The following is a 12,583-nucleotide window of genomic DNA, read 5'->3' as shown; positions in this document are numbered from 1 at the left end:
CGCCGCTTCCGCTTCCGGCTGGCGCCGCTTCCGCTTCCGGCTGGCGCCGCTTCCGCTTCCGGCGGCGCGGCCAGGCCCCGGCTCAGGGCCGCGGTGCCGGCGGCGCCATGAAGGAGGCGCTGGAGCTGCTGTGCCGCCTGCCGGCGCACCCCGAGTCGCGCTGCTGGTTCCTGGCCTGGAACCCCAGCGGCACCCTGCTGGCCTCCTGCGGCGGCGACCGCTGCGTGCGGCTGTGGGGCAGAGACGGTGCGGGGGGGGCGGGGAGGGGGCGGGGCGGGGGCTGGGGAGGGGCTGGGGCGGGGGGCGGGGGCTGCGGGAGCGGGGAGGGAGCGGGGCGGGAATGGGGCTAGGGGCAGGGGGCGGGGTTAGGGGTAGGGGGCGGGGCGGGAGTGGGGCCGGCGGGAAGGGGGCGGGGCGGGAGCGGGGCGGGGGAGGGGCTAGGGGTAGGGGGCGGGGCTGCGGGAGCGCGGCTGATGGCACTGGGAGGAGGGTGGTGAGAGGCGGGGCTGCGGGGACGGGAAGGCCCTAAGGGGGCGGGGTTACAGGGATGGAGGCGGGGCTATGTGAAAGTAGGAGGGGCTTAGGGCTATGGTGCTTCTGCGGGGGCGGAGCTATGGGGAAAGGGGAGGGGCCAGGTAAGGGCAAGGCTATGGGGCCAGGAGGGCTCTAAGGGGGCGGGGTTACAGGAATGGGGGCGGGGCTATGGAAGGGGCGGGGTTATGTATAAATGGGCGTGGCTTCGTGAGAGCTGTGGTCCCAGAAGGTCTTTGAGGGGGCGGGGTTACAGGAATGGGGCGGGGCTATGGAGGGGGGGGTTATGTATAAATGGGCGTGGCTTCGTGAGAGCTGTGGTCCCAGAAGGTCTTTGAGGGGGCGGGGTTACAGGAATGGGGCGGGGCTATGGAGGGGGCGGGGTTATGTAGAAATAGGCGTGGCTTCGTGAGGGCTGTGGTCCCAGAAGGGCTCTGAGGGGGCGGGGTTACGGGTATAAGGGTGGGGCCAGAAAGGTAGAGTAGGGCAGGGAGGGGCTAAATGAGGGGGTGGGGCTAAAGGGGCGGGGTTACATGGAGGGGTGGGGTAACAGAATGGGGTGGGGCTATGGAGTAATGGCGTTTGGGTGGGAGGGGCTTAAGGGGGTGTGGTATCAATTATGGAGGGGTGGAGCCATGGGCTGAGGAAGGGCTAAGGGATGGGAGGGGCTTGGCAAGGGGGGTGGGGCTATATGGGTAAGAGGGAGGGGCTAAGGGGTGGGGCTACAGGTATTGGAGGGAAAGAGAGGAGGGGTGAGGCTAGGAGGGCAATGGAGGGGGTGGGGCTACATGAGAAGGAGGGAGGGGCTTGATATAGGGTGGGGGTAGAGGGGGAAGAAAGAGGGGCTAAGGGTGGGCACCCTCCCGCTGCCCCTGGGCTCGGGTGGGCTCCATCCTGCTGCCCCTGGGCTCACCTGGGCACCCTCCTGCTGCCTCTGGGCTTGGGTGGGCTCCATCCTGCTTCCCCCCGGGCTCACCTGGGCACCATCCTGCATCCCCTGGGCTCGGGTGGGCTCCATCCTGCATCCCCTGGGGCTCACCTGGGCACCCTCCTGCATCCCCCTGGGCTCACCTGGGCACCCTCCTGCATCCCCCTGGGCTCGGGTGGGCACCCTCCTGCATCCCCCTGGACTCGGGTGGGCACCCTCCCGCTGCCCCTGGGCTCACCTGGGCACCCTCCCGCCGCGGGCAGGCTCGGGCTGGTCGTGCCAGGCGGTGCTGGGCGATGGGCACCAGCGCACGGTGCGCAGGGTGGCCTGGTCCCCCTGCGGCTCCTACCTGGCCTCTGCCAGCTTCGATGCCACCACCTGCATCTGGAAGAAGCAAGCTGATGGCTTTGAGGTGAGCCCCCCGGGACCCCTCCCCCCCACACACACACCCCCAGCCGGTGCCCCCCGGGCACCCTCCTGTGCCCCTCTCCCGCTCTCCCTCCCCAGTGCATCACCACCCTGGAGGGCCACGAGAATGAGGTCAAGTCGGTGGCCTGGGCCCCCTCTGGCACTCTGCTGGCCACCTGCAGCCGAGATAAGAGCGTCTGGGTCTGGGAAGGTGAGGGGGAAGGGGGTGGGGAGGCGGTGGAGGGTCCCCCCCCCAACCCCAGCCTCCCCACAAGCTCTTCCTCTCCCCCACAGTGGACGAGGAGGAGGAGTATGAGTGCGTCAGCGTCCTCAACTCCCACAGCCAGGACGTCAAGCATGTGGTGTGGCATCCCAGCCAGGAGGTACCAGCTGGGGCTGCTGGGCAGGGGGGGTCCCCAGTGCCACCCCAGCCCCCCTCCCAGTGCAGCTGGGAGCTGCTCCTGGCCCAGCTCTGCCAGCCTGAGGCTGTGCTGAAGGGAAGTTGGTTGGCACCCGGGGCAGGGGCTCCTGGAATGGGTTGGGGTGGAAGGGAGCTCAAAGCTCAGCCAGTGCCAAGCCCCCTGCCATGGGCAGGGACACCTCCCCCCAGCCCAGGCTGCTCCAGGCCTCATCCAGCCTGGTCTTGAACACCTCCAGGCATGAGGTTTCCACCACCTCCCTGGGCAACCTGTGCCAGGCTCTCACCACCCTCATGGGGAAGAACTTCTTCCTCACAGCCAATCTGAATCTCCACACTTCTAGTTCTGCTCCATCCTCCCCAGTCCTGTCCCTCCCTGACACCCTCACAAGTCCCTCCCCAGCTTTCCTGCAGCCCCCTGCAGACACTGGAAGGCCCCAGGAAGGTCTCCTCAGAGCCTCCTCTTCCCTGCAGCCATTACCCTGTGTCCTGTCCCTCCATGCCTCTGCCCACAGTCCCTCTCCAGCTCTTCTCTGGCCCCCTTCAAATCCTGGGAGGCCACCAGGAGGTCTCCACTCCAGGAATGGTTAATTGTTTCCTGGATGCTGGTCTGGGGTTGGGTTGGGACCTCGACCATCATGCCCTGGGCAGGGACAGCTCCCAGCAGGCCCAGGCTGCTCCAGCCCTCCCCCAGCCCAGCCTCCACCGCCCCCGGGGAGGGGACCTCTGCGACCTGCTCTGCTGAGTCCCTCGCCCCTGCCTCCCCCAGCTCCTGGCCTCTGCCAGCTACGACGACACAGTGAAGCTGTACCAGGAGGAGGAGGACGACTGGGTCTGCTGTGCCACCCTGGAGGGCCACGAGTCCACGGTCTGGAGCGTGGCCTTCGACAGCTCCGGCGAGCGCCTGGCCTCCTGCAGCGACGACCGGACCCTGCGGATCTGGCGCCGCTTCCAGCCTGGCAACCCCGAGGGTGAGGCCAGCCTGGGGCAGGGCTGCTCTGCCACCTGCTGGGCAGCACAGGCACACACTCACAGAATGGTCAGGCCTGGAAGGGACCCCAAGGCTCAGCCAGCTCCAACCCCCTGCCATGGCCAGGGACACCTCGCACCACAGCAGGTTGCTCACAGCCACATCCAGCCTGGCTGCAAACACCTCCAGGCAGGAGGCTTCCACCACCTCCCTGGGCAACCTGTGCCAGGCTCTCACCACCCTCATGGGGAACAACTTCTTCCTCCATCCAATCTGAATCTCCCCACTTCTAGTTTTGCTCCATCCCCCCCAGCCCTATCCCTCCCTGACACCCTCACAAGTCCCTCCCCAGCTTTCCTGTAGCCCCCTGCAGAATCTGGAAGGCCACAATTAGGTCTCCTCAGAGCCTTCTCTCCAGCCTGCACAGCCCCAGCTCCCTCAGTCTGTCCTCACAGCAGAGCAGCTCCAGCCCTTTGCTCCTCCTCCTGGCCCTGCTCTGGACACCTTCCAGCACCTCCAGATCCTTCCTGGCACAGAGGCTCCAGAGCTGGCCCCAGAGCTGCAGCTGTGGTCTCCTCAGAGTGGAGCAGAGGGGCAGAATCCCCTCCCTGGCCCTGCTGGCCACACTTCTCTTGCTGCAGCCCAGGCTCTGCTTGGCTCTCTGGGCTGCCAGTGCTCCTGTTGAGCTTCTCCTCCCCCAGCACCCCTAGGTCCTTTTCTCCAGGGCTGCTCTCCAGCCAGTCCCTGCCCAGCCTGCATCAGTGCTTGGGATTGCCCTGAGCCAGCTGCAGAAGGCAGAATTGGGGATTGCCCTGACCCAGAAGGCAGCTCAGGGGCAGGATGGAGGAGTCTGAGCTGTCTGATGGCTTTGGGTGGGGGGGGCAGGGCTGGGGAGGGCAGGGGGTGGGTGGTGCCCAGGGTTTGGGCACTGTCCTACCATGGCATCCTTGGGGGGAGGCTCATGGAGTGGGGGTTAGGAGAGTGGGCATGAGGTAGAAGAACTGGTGAGGGACAGAGCTCAGAGGGTTGGGGTCAGTGGCACCAGGTGGAGCTGGAGGCCCCAGGGGTCAGGACTGGGGCCAGGCTTGGTCAGCATGGCATGGGAGGGGATGGAAGGAGCTCTGGAGATGATCTGAGCCATCTGCAACAGTGCCCTGGATGAAGGGACAGGGAGGAGCCACAGCCAGAGTGCTGATGGTGCAGGACTGGGAGGAGTGGTGACCCCCAGCAGGCTGTGCTGGCATCCAGTGAGCCCTGGAGGCAGCTTGGGAGAGAGGGGAAGTTCATGAAGTGCAAGCAGGGCAAGGGCAGGGCCCTGCCCCTCTGCTCTGCCCTGCTGAGGACACAGCTGGTGGCCAGGAAGGATCCAGTGGTGTCCTGGGGGGCACGGAGAAGAGTGTGGGCAGCAGGGTGAGGGAGGTTCTGCTCTTCTACCTGCCCCAAATCTGCAGCCCTGGGTCCAGCTCTGGGCTCCCCAGTTGCAGAGGGACAGGGAACTGCTGGAGGGAGTCCAGGGCAGGCTGGGAAGCTGCTGAGGGGCCTGGAGCAGCTCTGGCAGCAGCAAAGGCTGAGAGCCCTGGGGCTGAGAGCCTGCAGAAGAGCAGCCCCAGAGGGGAGCTGAGCAATGCTCAGCAAGAGCTAAAGGAGCTGTGGGGGGCAAGAGGCTGGGGCCAGGCTCTGCTGAGTGGTGCCCAGGGCCAGGCCAAGGGGCACAAAGTGGCAGCCAGGAGGTTCTGTTTGCCCCTGAGGAGAAAGTTGTTTGTTGGGAGGCTGCTGGAGGCCTGGAGCAGGCTGCCCAGAGAGGTTGTGGAGTCTGCTGGTGTGGAGAGCTTCCAACCCCCCCTGGGCACTGTGCTGCTGGGCAAGCTGCTGGGGGTGCCCCTGGTGGGGCAGGGGGGGTTGATGCCCTCTGGCTGACCTCCAGAGCTGCCTCCCCCAGGGGCAGGCCGTGGCTCAGTCGCTCTCTTCTCTCCCAGGGGTGTCCTGCAGCGGCACAGACCCCACCTGGAAGTGCGTCTGCAACCTCTCCGGCTACCACTCCAGGACCATCTACGACGTGGCCTGGTGAGCGGCAGAGCCTTCCAGCTGCCTCCTTCCCGGGGGTGGCACCGCCGCTGGCACCCCCTGGGCACCGCTCCCTCCTCCCTCCCTCCCCAGGTGCCACCTGACCGGGGCTCTGGCCACGGCCTGCGGGGACGACGCCATCCGCGTCTTCGAGGAGACCCCCTCGGGCGCCCCCCTGCAGCCCTCCTTCAGCCTGGCAGCCCATGTGCCCCGGGCCCACGCCCAGGACGTCAACTGCGTGGCCTGGCACCCGCGGGAGCCCGGGCTGCTGGCCTCCTGCGGCGACGACGGCGACATCGCCCTCTGGCGCTACCAGCGCCCCGAGCTCTGCTGAGCCCCCCGGGGGCAGGGCCTGCGCTGGGCTCCCCTGCGCCCGGGCCCTTGGCACCGCCCCCGGGGCCTCGAAACCGCCCCCGCGACCTCGGCACCGCCCCCGGGCCCTCGGCACCGCCCCCGCGACCTCGGCACCGCCCCCGGGCCCTCGGCACCGCCCCCCGGGGCCTGGGCACCGCCCCCCGGGGCCTCGGAACCGCCCCCCGGGGCCTGGGCACCGCCCCCCGGGGCCTGGGCACCGTCCCCGGGACTGGGGAGGTGCCCGGGGATGGGGCGGGGGCGGGGGGAGCCTGCTGTGGCGCCTGGCTGGGTCTGGGCCATGGGGCAGGATTGCTGCCCCCTCCCCCTGTTTGCCCCAGCCCCCTCCTCAACCCCTCCTTGCCCCTGCCCCCTGCCCCCCCTTCTCCCTCTCCTTCCTTGCCCTTGCCCCCTCCCCTCCTCCTCACCCCTGCCCCTTCCCCTTCTCCCTCCTCTCCCGTCCCCTCTCCTCCTCCTCCCCACCCCCTCCTTCTCCCTCTTGCTCCTCGCCCCAGCCCCCTCCCCACCCCCTCTTTCTCCCTCTCCCTCCTTCCCCTTGCCCCCTTCCCCCCCTTCTCCCTCCTCACCCCTGCCCTGTCCCCTCCCCCTGCTTGCCCCAGCCCCCTCCCTACTCCCTCCTCACCCCAGCCCCCTCCCTACTCCCTCCTCACCCCAGCCCCCTCCCCACTCCCTATTTCTCCTCTCCCCCCTGGCCCCTGCCCCCTGTTCAATAAAGCTGAGCTCTGCAGCCCAAAGCCTCCTTTCAGAGCTGCCAACAGCACCCCTGGGGGAGTGGGGAATAGGATGTGGGTGGAGGAGGTGGCAGAGAGGGACGGGAGCTGGCTTTGGGCCTCCAGGGGAAGAGCAGCCCAAGAGGAAAGGTGCTGCTGGAGGAGCCCCCAGCCAGGGCCTCTGCCTGCAGGAGCTGGGGAGCAGGAGCTGGGGAGGGGAACCTGCTGGAGAGCAGCCCCAGGGAGAAGGAGCTGAGAGTGCTGGGGGCCAGCAGTGTGCCCTGGGGGGCAAGTAGGATCCAGTGGTGTCCGGGGGGGCATGGAGAAGGGTGGGCAGCAGGGTGAGGGAGGTTCTCCTGCCCCTCTGCTCTGCCCACATCTGGAGTCCTGGGTCCACCTCTGGGCTCCCCAGGTGCAGAGGGCCAGGGAAGTGCTGGGGAGAGTCCAGGGCAGGCTGGGAAGCTGCTGAGGGGCCTGGAGCAGCTCTGGCAGCAGCAAAGGCTGAGAGCCCTGGGGCTGAGAGCCTGCAGAAGAGCAGCCCCAGAGGGGAGCTGAGCAATGCTCAGCAAGAGCTAAAGGAGCTGTGGGGGGCAAGAGGCTGGGGCCAGGCCAAGGGACAAGGGGCACAAAGTGGCAGCCAGGAGGTTCTGTTTGCCCCTGAGGAGAAAGTTGTTTGGTGTGAGGCTGCTGGAGGCCTGGAGCAGGCTGCCCAGAGAGGTTGTGGAGTCTGCTGGTGTGGAGAGCTTCCAACTCCCCCTGGGCATTGTGCTGCTGGGCAAGCTGCTGGGGGTGCCCCGGTGGGGCAGGGGGGTTGGACTCAATGGACAAAGCCTTGAGCAGCCTGGGCTGGTGGGAGGAGCCCATGGCAGTGGGGGTTGGAACTGGAGCTCTCTCCCCACCCCCACCCCACGCTGGGAGTCCTCAGGGCTTTATTCCATTGCTCTCACTCTGTACAAGGCAGCCGGGCCGTGAAAAAACAACCAAACAACACAAAAGAGGAGGAAAGGAGGGGGAGGCCACCCCGGGGGGAGGTGCCGGGAGGTGGAGGCCACCCCCGGGGGGAGGTGCCGGGAGCGGGAGGCCAGCCCCGGGGGGAGGTGCCGGGAGCGGGAGGCCACCCCGGGGGGAGGTGCCGGGAACGGGAGGCCAGCCCCGGGGGGAGGTGCCGGGAGCGGGAGGCCAGCCCCGGGGGGAGGTGCCGGGAGCGGGAGGCCAGCCCCGGGGGGAGGTGCCGGGAGCGGGAGGCCAGCCCCGGGGGGAGGTGCCGGGAGCGGGAGGCCAGCCCCGGGGCTGGGCTCAGTCGGAGTCGCTGTCGCTCTCTGCCTCCTTGACGTCCACGCTGAACTTGTACTCCTGGTCGCAGCCCATGTAGGCGTCGCTCATGAAGTACAAGGTGTAGTTGTGGGTCCCCGTGGCCGGGGCCACGAAGTCCAGCTTGACCTGCGGAGGGAAGGCCGAGCTGGCAGCCCGTGGTGGCAGAGGGAGCCCCAGCTGGCAGGGCCAGCCCCAGCGGGCAGGGCCAGAGCCACCCTGCAGCACCGCCGCCCCCTGCCCGCTCACCTTGGCCTTCTGCTGCAGCGTCAGGCGCTTGATGGAGATGAGGCTGTTGGACTTGGAGTCCCCAATCACCACCCACCAGCCCTCCTCACGTTTCTGCCAGGGAGAGAAGAGTTACCCAGGCTGGGGAGGGGGTGGGGGTGGCCCCCTGGCGGCCCCAGGCTGGCACCCACCTGCGGGAAGAGAGGGGCGATGACAGGGCCGGTGACCTCCTCCTCACGCTCCAGCTGCACCAGCACCACCACGGGGCCACCGCTGCGGGGGGGAGAGGAGCAGAGAGTGAGGGTCAAGGCCGTGCCCTGGAGGCTGGGAGGGCAGGCAGGGGGGGGTGGCAGGCCGGCCCAGGTCACCTCCTGATGCTCTCCTTCTCCACCACCTCGTAGGAGAGCTCGATGTTGGGGTAGCGGTTGCAGAAGCGAGCGACGTCGGCGATCTGGGCGTCGGAGAGCTGCAGCAGGGAGTTCCTGTCCTCGTCCTCCATCTCCATGATGTCAAAGACACTCTCCACACCCTGCAGGCAAGGAGAGGGCATGGAGCCATGGCCTTCTTCTGCTCAGCAGAGACTGCCAGGAGCATGGAGTCCAGCACTCGAACCCAGCAGTGCCCCAGGCCGGCGCCAAGCCCTCGGCGCCACAGCTCCAGGGCTCCGGAATCCCTCCAGGGATGGAGACTCCACCACTGCCCTGGGCAGCCTGGGCCAGGCCTGTGCAGCCCTCAGGGCAAGAAATTGTTCCTCATGGCCAAGCTGAACCTGCCCTGGGGTGACTTGAGGCCATTCCCTCTTGTCCTGTCCCTTGTGCCTTGGGACAAGAGCCCAACCCCCACCGGGCTCCAGCCTCCTCTCAGGGAGCTGCGGAAGGTCTCCCCTCAGCCTCCTTCTCCCCAGCTCCCTCAGCTGCTCCTCCCCAGCCCTCTTCTCCAGACCCTTCCCCACCTTCCTTGCCCTTCTCTGGCCCTGCTCCAGCCCTCAAAATCCTTCTGGCAGTCAGGAGCCCAACCCTGAGCCCAGCACTCAAGCTGTGGCCTCCCCAGTGCCCAGCCCAGGGGCACCATCCCTGCCCTGCTCCTGCTGCCCACTCCAGGCCAGGCTGCTGGTGACCTTCTTGGCCACCTGGGCACCCCCTGGCTCCTCTCCAGCTGCTGGCACCCAGCAACCCCAGGGCCTTTCCCACCAGGCACTTCCGAGCCTGGAGCCTTCCTGGGGTTGCTGTGCCCCAAGGGCAGGACCCAGCCCTTGGCACTGCTGAACCTCATCCATTGGCCTTGGCACATCCACCCAGCCTGGCACAGGTCCCTCTGCAGAGCCTCCAGCAGCTCAGCTCTGCCATCCTCAGCCCTGTGCTGGCCCCTGGCTGAAGCAGGAGCTCAGGGAGCCCTGCTCAAGCCTCACCTTGTCTGTGCAGCGCTTGATGTGCTCCGAGGTGAAGTGAGGCAGCTGCTTGAGGTAGGAATCCTTGGACCACATGGCCTGGGTCACCATCTGGGCCAGCTCCATGGCAGCCAGGGCTGGGCTCAGCCACCCATTGCTGGACAGCACATCCACACAGGCCTGGATCAGCCTGATGGCCTGGGACACAGAGCAGGGGACAAAGACACAGCTGCTTGGGGGCTGAAACCATCCTCAAACTGAGAGCCACAGAAGGGCTCTGGCTGGAAGAGACCTTCAAGACCATGGAGCCCAGCACTGCCCCCAGGGCACCACCACCCCTAGGAAACCCCTCCAGGGCTGGGGACTCCACCACTGCCCCTGGGCAGCCTGGGCCAGGCCTGGGCAAGCCTCAAGGGGCAGAAATTGTTCCTCAGGGGCAACCTCCTGGGGCAACCTGAGGCCATTTCCTCTTCTTCCATCACCTCCCCCTGGGCAGAAGAGACCTCCTGGTCTCTTCCACCTGGCTCCAGCCTCCTTGCAGGGAGGTGGAGGGAGCCAGGAGGTCTCCCCTCAGCCTCCTTCTCCCCAGCCCTGCCCCCCCCCAGTCCCTTCCCCAGCTTTGCTGCCTTGTGGGTGTCCTGCTGGAGCAGGGGGGGTTGGGATTGGATGATCTCCACAGCTCCCTTACTATCCCCCCACCACCACCTCCCCATGCTGGGGTTTGGGGATCCTGTGCCCAAAAGCTGAAGGAAAGCCCCAGAGGCTCCTTCCCTCCAGCTGCAGCCAGCCCTGGGAGGAGTCCATGGGGGAGTGGAGGGCAAAAGGGAGGAGGGGAAGGGAGGAGGGGAAGGGAGGAGGGGAAGGGAGGAGGGGAAGGGAGGAGGGGAAGGGAGGAGGGGAAGGGAGGAGGGGAAGGGAGGAGGGGAAGGGAGGAGGGGAAGGGAGGAGGGGAAGGGAGGAGGGGAAGGGAGGAGGGGAAGGGAGGAGGGGAAGGGAGGAGGGGAAGGGAGGAGGGGAAGGGAGGAGGGGAAGGGAGGAGGGGAAGGGAGGAGGGGAAGGGAGGAGGGGAAGGGAGGAGGGGAAGGGAGGAGGGGAAGGGAGGAGGGGAAGGGAGGAGGGGAAGGGAGGAGGGGAAGGGAGGAGGGGAAGGGAGGAGGGGAAGGGAGGAGGGGAAGGGAGGAGGGGAAGGGAGGAGGGGGAAGGGAGGAGGGGAAGGGAGGAGGGGAAGGGAGGAGGGGAAGGGAGGAGGGGAAGGGAGGACACAGTGGGGGACACAGGGAGGGCAGGGCCCAGCCTGCTGCACCTTGCTGAGGATCTCTTCGGTGTCTGACTTGCAGCTCGGCGCTCAGCTGCATGCGGGACAGGTGAGCCTGCAGCAGGAGGTTGGTCTTGACGTGGGGGGTCGTTGAATTTGGGGTTGGTCAGCTTGTGGGGGACCTTCTGGGACAGCTGCAGGGAGAGAGGACCGAGCCCTCAGCGCCTGGAGACCCCCAGAGAGGGAGGCTGTGGGCCGCGCCCCCCGGCAGAGCCTGCCCCGGCCCCGGCCCGCTGTGGCTCACCTGCCGCAGGAGGTTGTCCTCGTGGTGCCTGATGGGGATGTTCTCATACTCAGCAGCGTTGGAGATGATCTCAATCAGCCCTCTCACCTTGGTCTTGGCATTGAGGGACATGCTGAAGAGCTCTGGAGAAGGCAGAGAGGCAGAGGGGGTGAGGGGGAAGCAGGGAGCAGGGCGGACAGGAGGTGCCTCCAGGCGGTCAGCGGGGAGGCTGAGGGATGGAGGTGAACAGAACCCTGCCCAGGGAGGGCCTGGATGCTCCCTGGAGGTGCCCAAGGCCAGGCTGGATGAGGCCTTGAGTAACCTGGGCTGGTGGGAGGTGGAAGTGGGATGGTTTGGAACTAGATGAGTGTGCCCAGAGAAGGGCCACCAGGAGGAGCAGAGGGCTGGAGCTGCTCTGCTGTGAGGACAGGCTGAGGGAGTTGGGGTTGTGCAGTCTGGAGAGGAGAAGGCTCCAGGGAGACCTTCTTGAGGGCCTTCCAGGATCTGAAGGGGGCTACAGGAAAGCTGGGAGGGACTTGTGAGGGTGTCAGGGAGTGACAGGACTGGGGGGGATGGAGCAAAACTAGAAGTGGGGAGATTGAGATTGGCTGTGAGGAAGAAGTTGTTGCCCAGGAGGGTGGTGAGAGCCTGGCACAGGTTGCCCAGGGAGGTGGTGGAAGCCTCATCCCTGGAGGTGTTTGCAGCCAGGCTGGATGTGGCTGTGAGCAACCTGCTGTAGTGTGAGGTGTCCCTGCCCATGGCAGGGAGGTTGGAGCTGGCTGAGCTTTGAGGTCCCTTCCAAGCCTCACAATTCCATGACCCCCAAGGTCCCTTCCAGCCCAAGGCATTCCCTGGATCTCTGAGCTGCCACCTGGGGCCCAAGGAGGGAGGGGACACGGGGCGAGGGGACGAGCAGGAGCCCTGCTGAGCCTCACCTATGGTGGTGTAGTTGATGTAGTAGTAGGCAGCTATCATGCCCAGGTTGGAGAGGGGCCACATCCATCTCATCCTCGATGCTGATGCACTTGGACTGCTCCAGGTCACTGAGGGTCTGCTCCACCAGCTCCGAGAGGTGGTCCGAGAGGTGCCGGTGGGACACGCCTGAGGGCACAGCAGCCTCAGCCTGGGGCTCAGCAGCTCCCCCAGGCGGGGGAGGGCAGCTGCTCCCAGCCCAGGAGGAGTCCCTTGACAGCCCCCCCCAGCTCCCAGCCCTGCCTGCTCACCCTGCAGGTTGTAGTAGTTGGGGTTCTGAGTCATCCTGCGGTAGAGGAAGGTCCAGGTCAGGTAGGTCCACAGCGTCCTGCTTGTTCTCGATGGTCTTGGTGACGATCTCGGCGTTGAAGTGGTCATGCATGCAGTGGTCCAGGTGGGACTCCACTGGCAGGGGCTCATAGAGGAACTTCTTGAAGAAAGTCCTGCAGCAGGACAGGAGGAAAGTGAACTCCCAGCACCCTCCCAGCGCCCTGGAGAACGTCTTCCTGAGCAGAGAAAACCACCACCAAATGGTCCAGGGCTGGGAGGGACCTCCAGAGCTCATCCAGTCCAACCTTCCCTGCAGCCAGCAGGGACATCCCCAACCAGATCAGGCTGCCCAGGGCCTTGCTGAGCCTCCCCTTGAGTATCTGCAGGGATGGAGCCTCAAGCACCTCCCTGGGCAACCTGTTGCAGTGTTCCACCACCCTCCTGGGGAAGAACTTCTTCCTGACACCCAACCTGAA

At 66.7% G+C, this 12,583-nt stretch overlaps 2 protein-coding genes across 2 annotated transcripts in view; one reads left to right on the top strand and one right to left on the bottom strand.

Annotated features, from left to right (window-relative positions):
• Nucleotides 1-50: 50 nt before the first annotated feature.
• Nucleotides 51-6,425, top strand: CIAO1 (cytosolic iron-sulfur assembly component 1). The gene is made up of 7 exons (XM_068156615.1): nt 51-246; nt 1,723-1,871; nt 1,967-2,078; nt 2,162-2,250; nt 3,055-3,256; nt 5,232-5,319; nt 5,413-6,425. Exons 1-7 carry the CDS (start codon nt 108-110, stop codon nt 5,651-5,653), a joined length of 1,020 nt encoding a protein of 339 aa, XP_068012716.1. The 5' UTR covers nt 51-107; the 3' UTR covers nt 5,654-6,425.
• An 823-nt stretch (nt 6,426-7,248) lies between these two features.
• SNRNP200 (small nuclear ribonucleoprotein U5 subunit 200) overlaps nt 7,249-12,583 on the bottom strand; it is a 48,981-nt gene continuing 43,646 nt past the window's right edge. The window contains 13 exon segments of the mRNA XM_068156660.1: nt 7,249-7,841; nt 7,962-8,054; nt 8,132-8,213; nt 8,309-8,469; nt 9,349-9,525; nt 10,631-10,657; nt 10,659-10,727; nt 10,729-10,776; nt 10,887-11,008; nt 11,801-11,849; nt 11,851-11,966; nt 12,089-12,152; nt 12,154-12,306. Coding sequence (XP_068012761.1) covers nt 7,698-7,841; nt 7,962-8,054; nt 8,132-8,213; nt 8,309-8,469; nt 9,349-9,525; nt 10,631-10,657; nt 10,659-10,727; nt 10,729-10,776; nt 10,887-11,008; nt 11,801-11,849; nt 11,851-11,966; nt 12,089-12,152; nt 12,154-12,306 — 1,305 coding nt within the window. The 3' untranslated portion in view covers nt 7,249-7,697.

The sequence above is a fragment of the Melanerpes formicivorus genome, unplaced genomic scaffold (assembly GCF_026170545.1).
Source record: "Melanerpes formicivorus ecotype bairdi unplaced genomic scaffold, bMelFor1.0.p_v2 SCAF_34, whole genome shotgun sequence".
Classification (NCBI taxonomy): Eukaryota; Metazoa; Chordata; class Aves; order Piciformes; family Picidae; genus Melanerpes; species Melanerpes formicivorus.
The sequence above is the reverse complement of the archived record's forward strand: the minus strand, read 5'-3'. Positions and strand labels throughout refer to the sequence as shown.

What these genes read in the sequence shown, in the direction of transcription:
- CIAO1 (XM_068156615.1), top strand. Translation starts at nt 108, where the DNA reads ATGAAGGAGGCGCTGGAGCTGCTGTGCCGCCTGCCGGCGCACCCCGAG. An exon ending in AGCAAGCTGATGGCTTTGAG is followed by an intron (nt 1,872 to 1,966) that starts GTGAGCCCCCCG and finishes CTCCCTCCCCAG; the next exon opens with TGCATCACCACCCTGGAGGG. An exon ending in CCAGCCTGGCAACCCCGAGG is followed by an intron (nt 3,257 to 5,231) that starts GTGAGGCCAGCC and finishes CTTCTCTCCCAG; the next exon opens with GGGTGTCCTGCAGCGGCACA.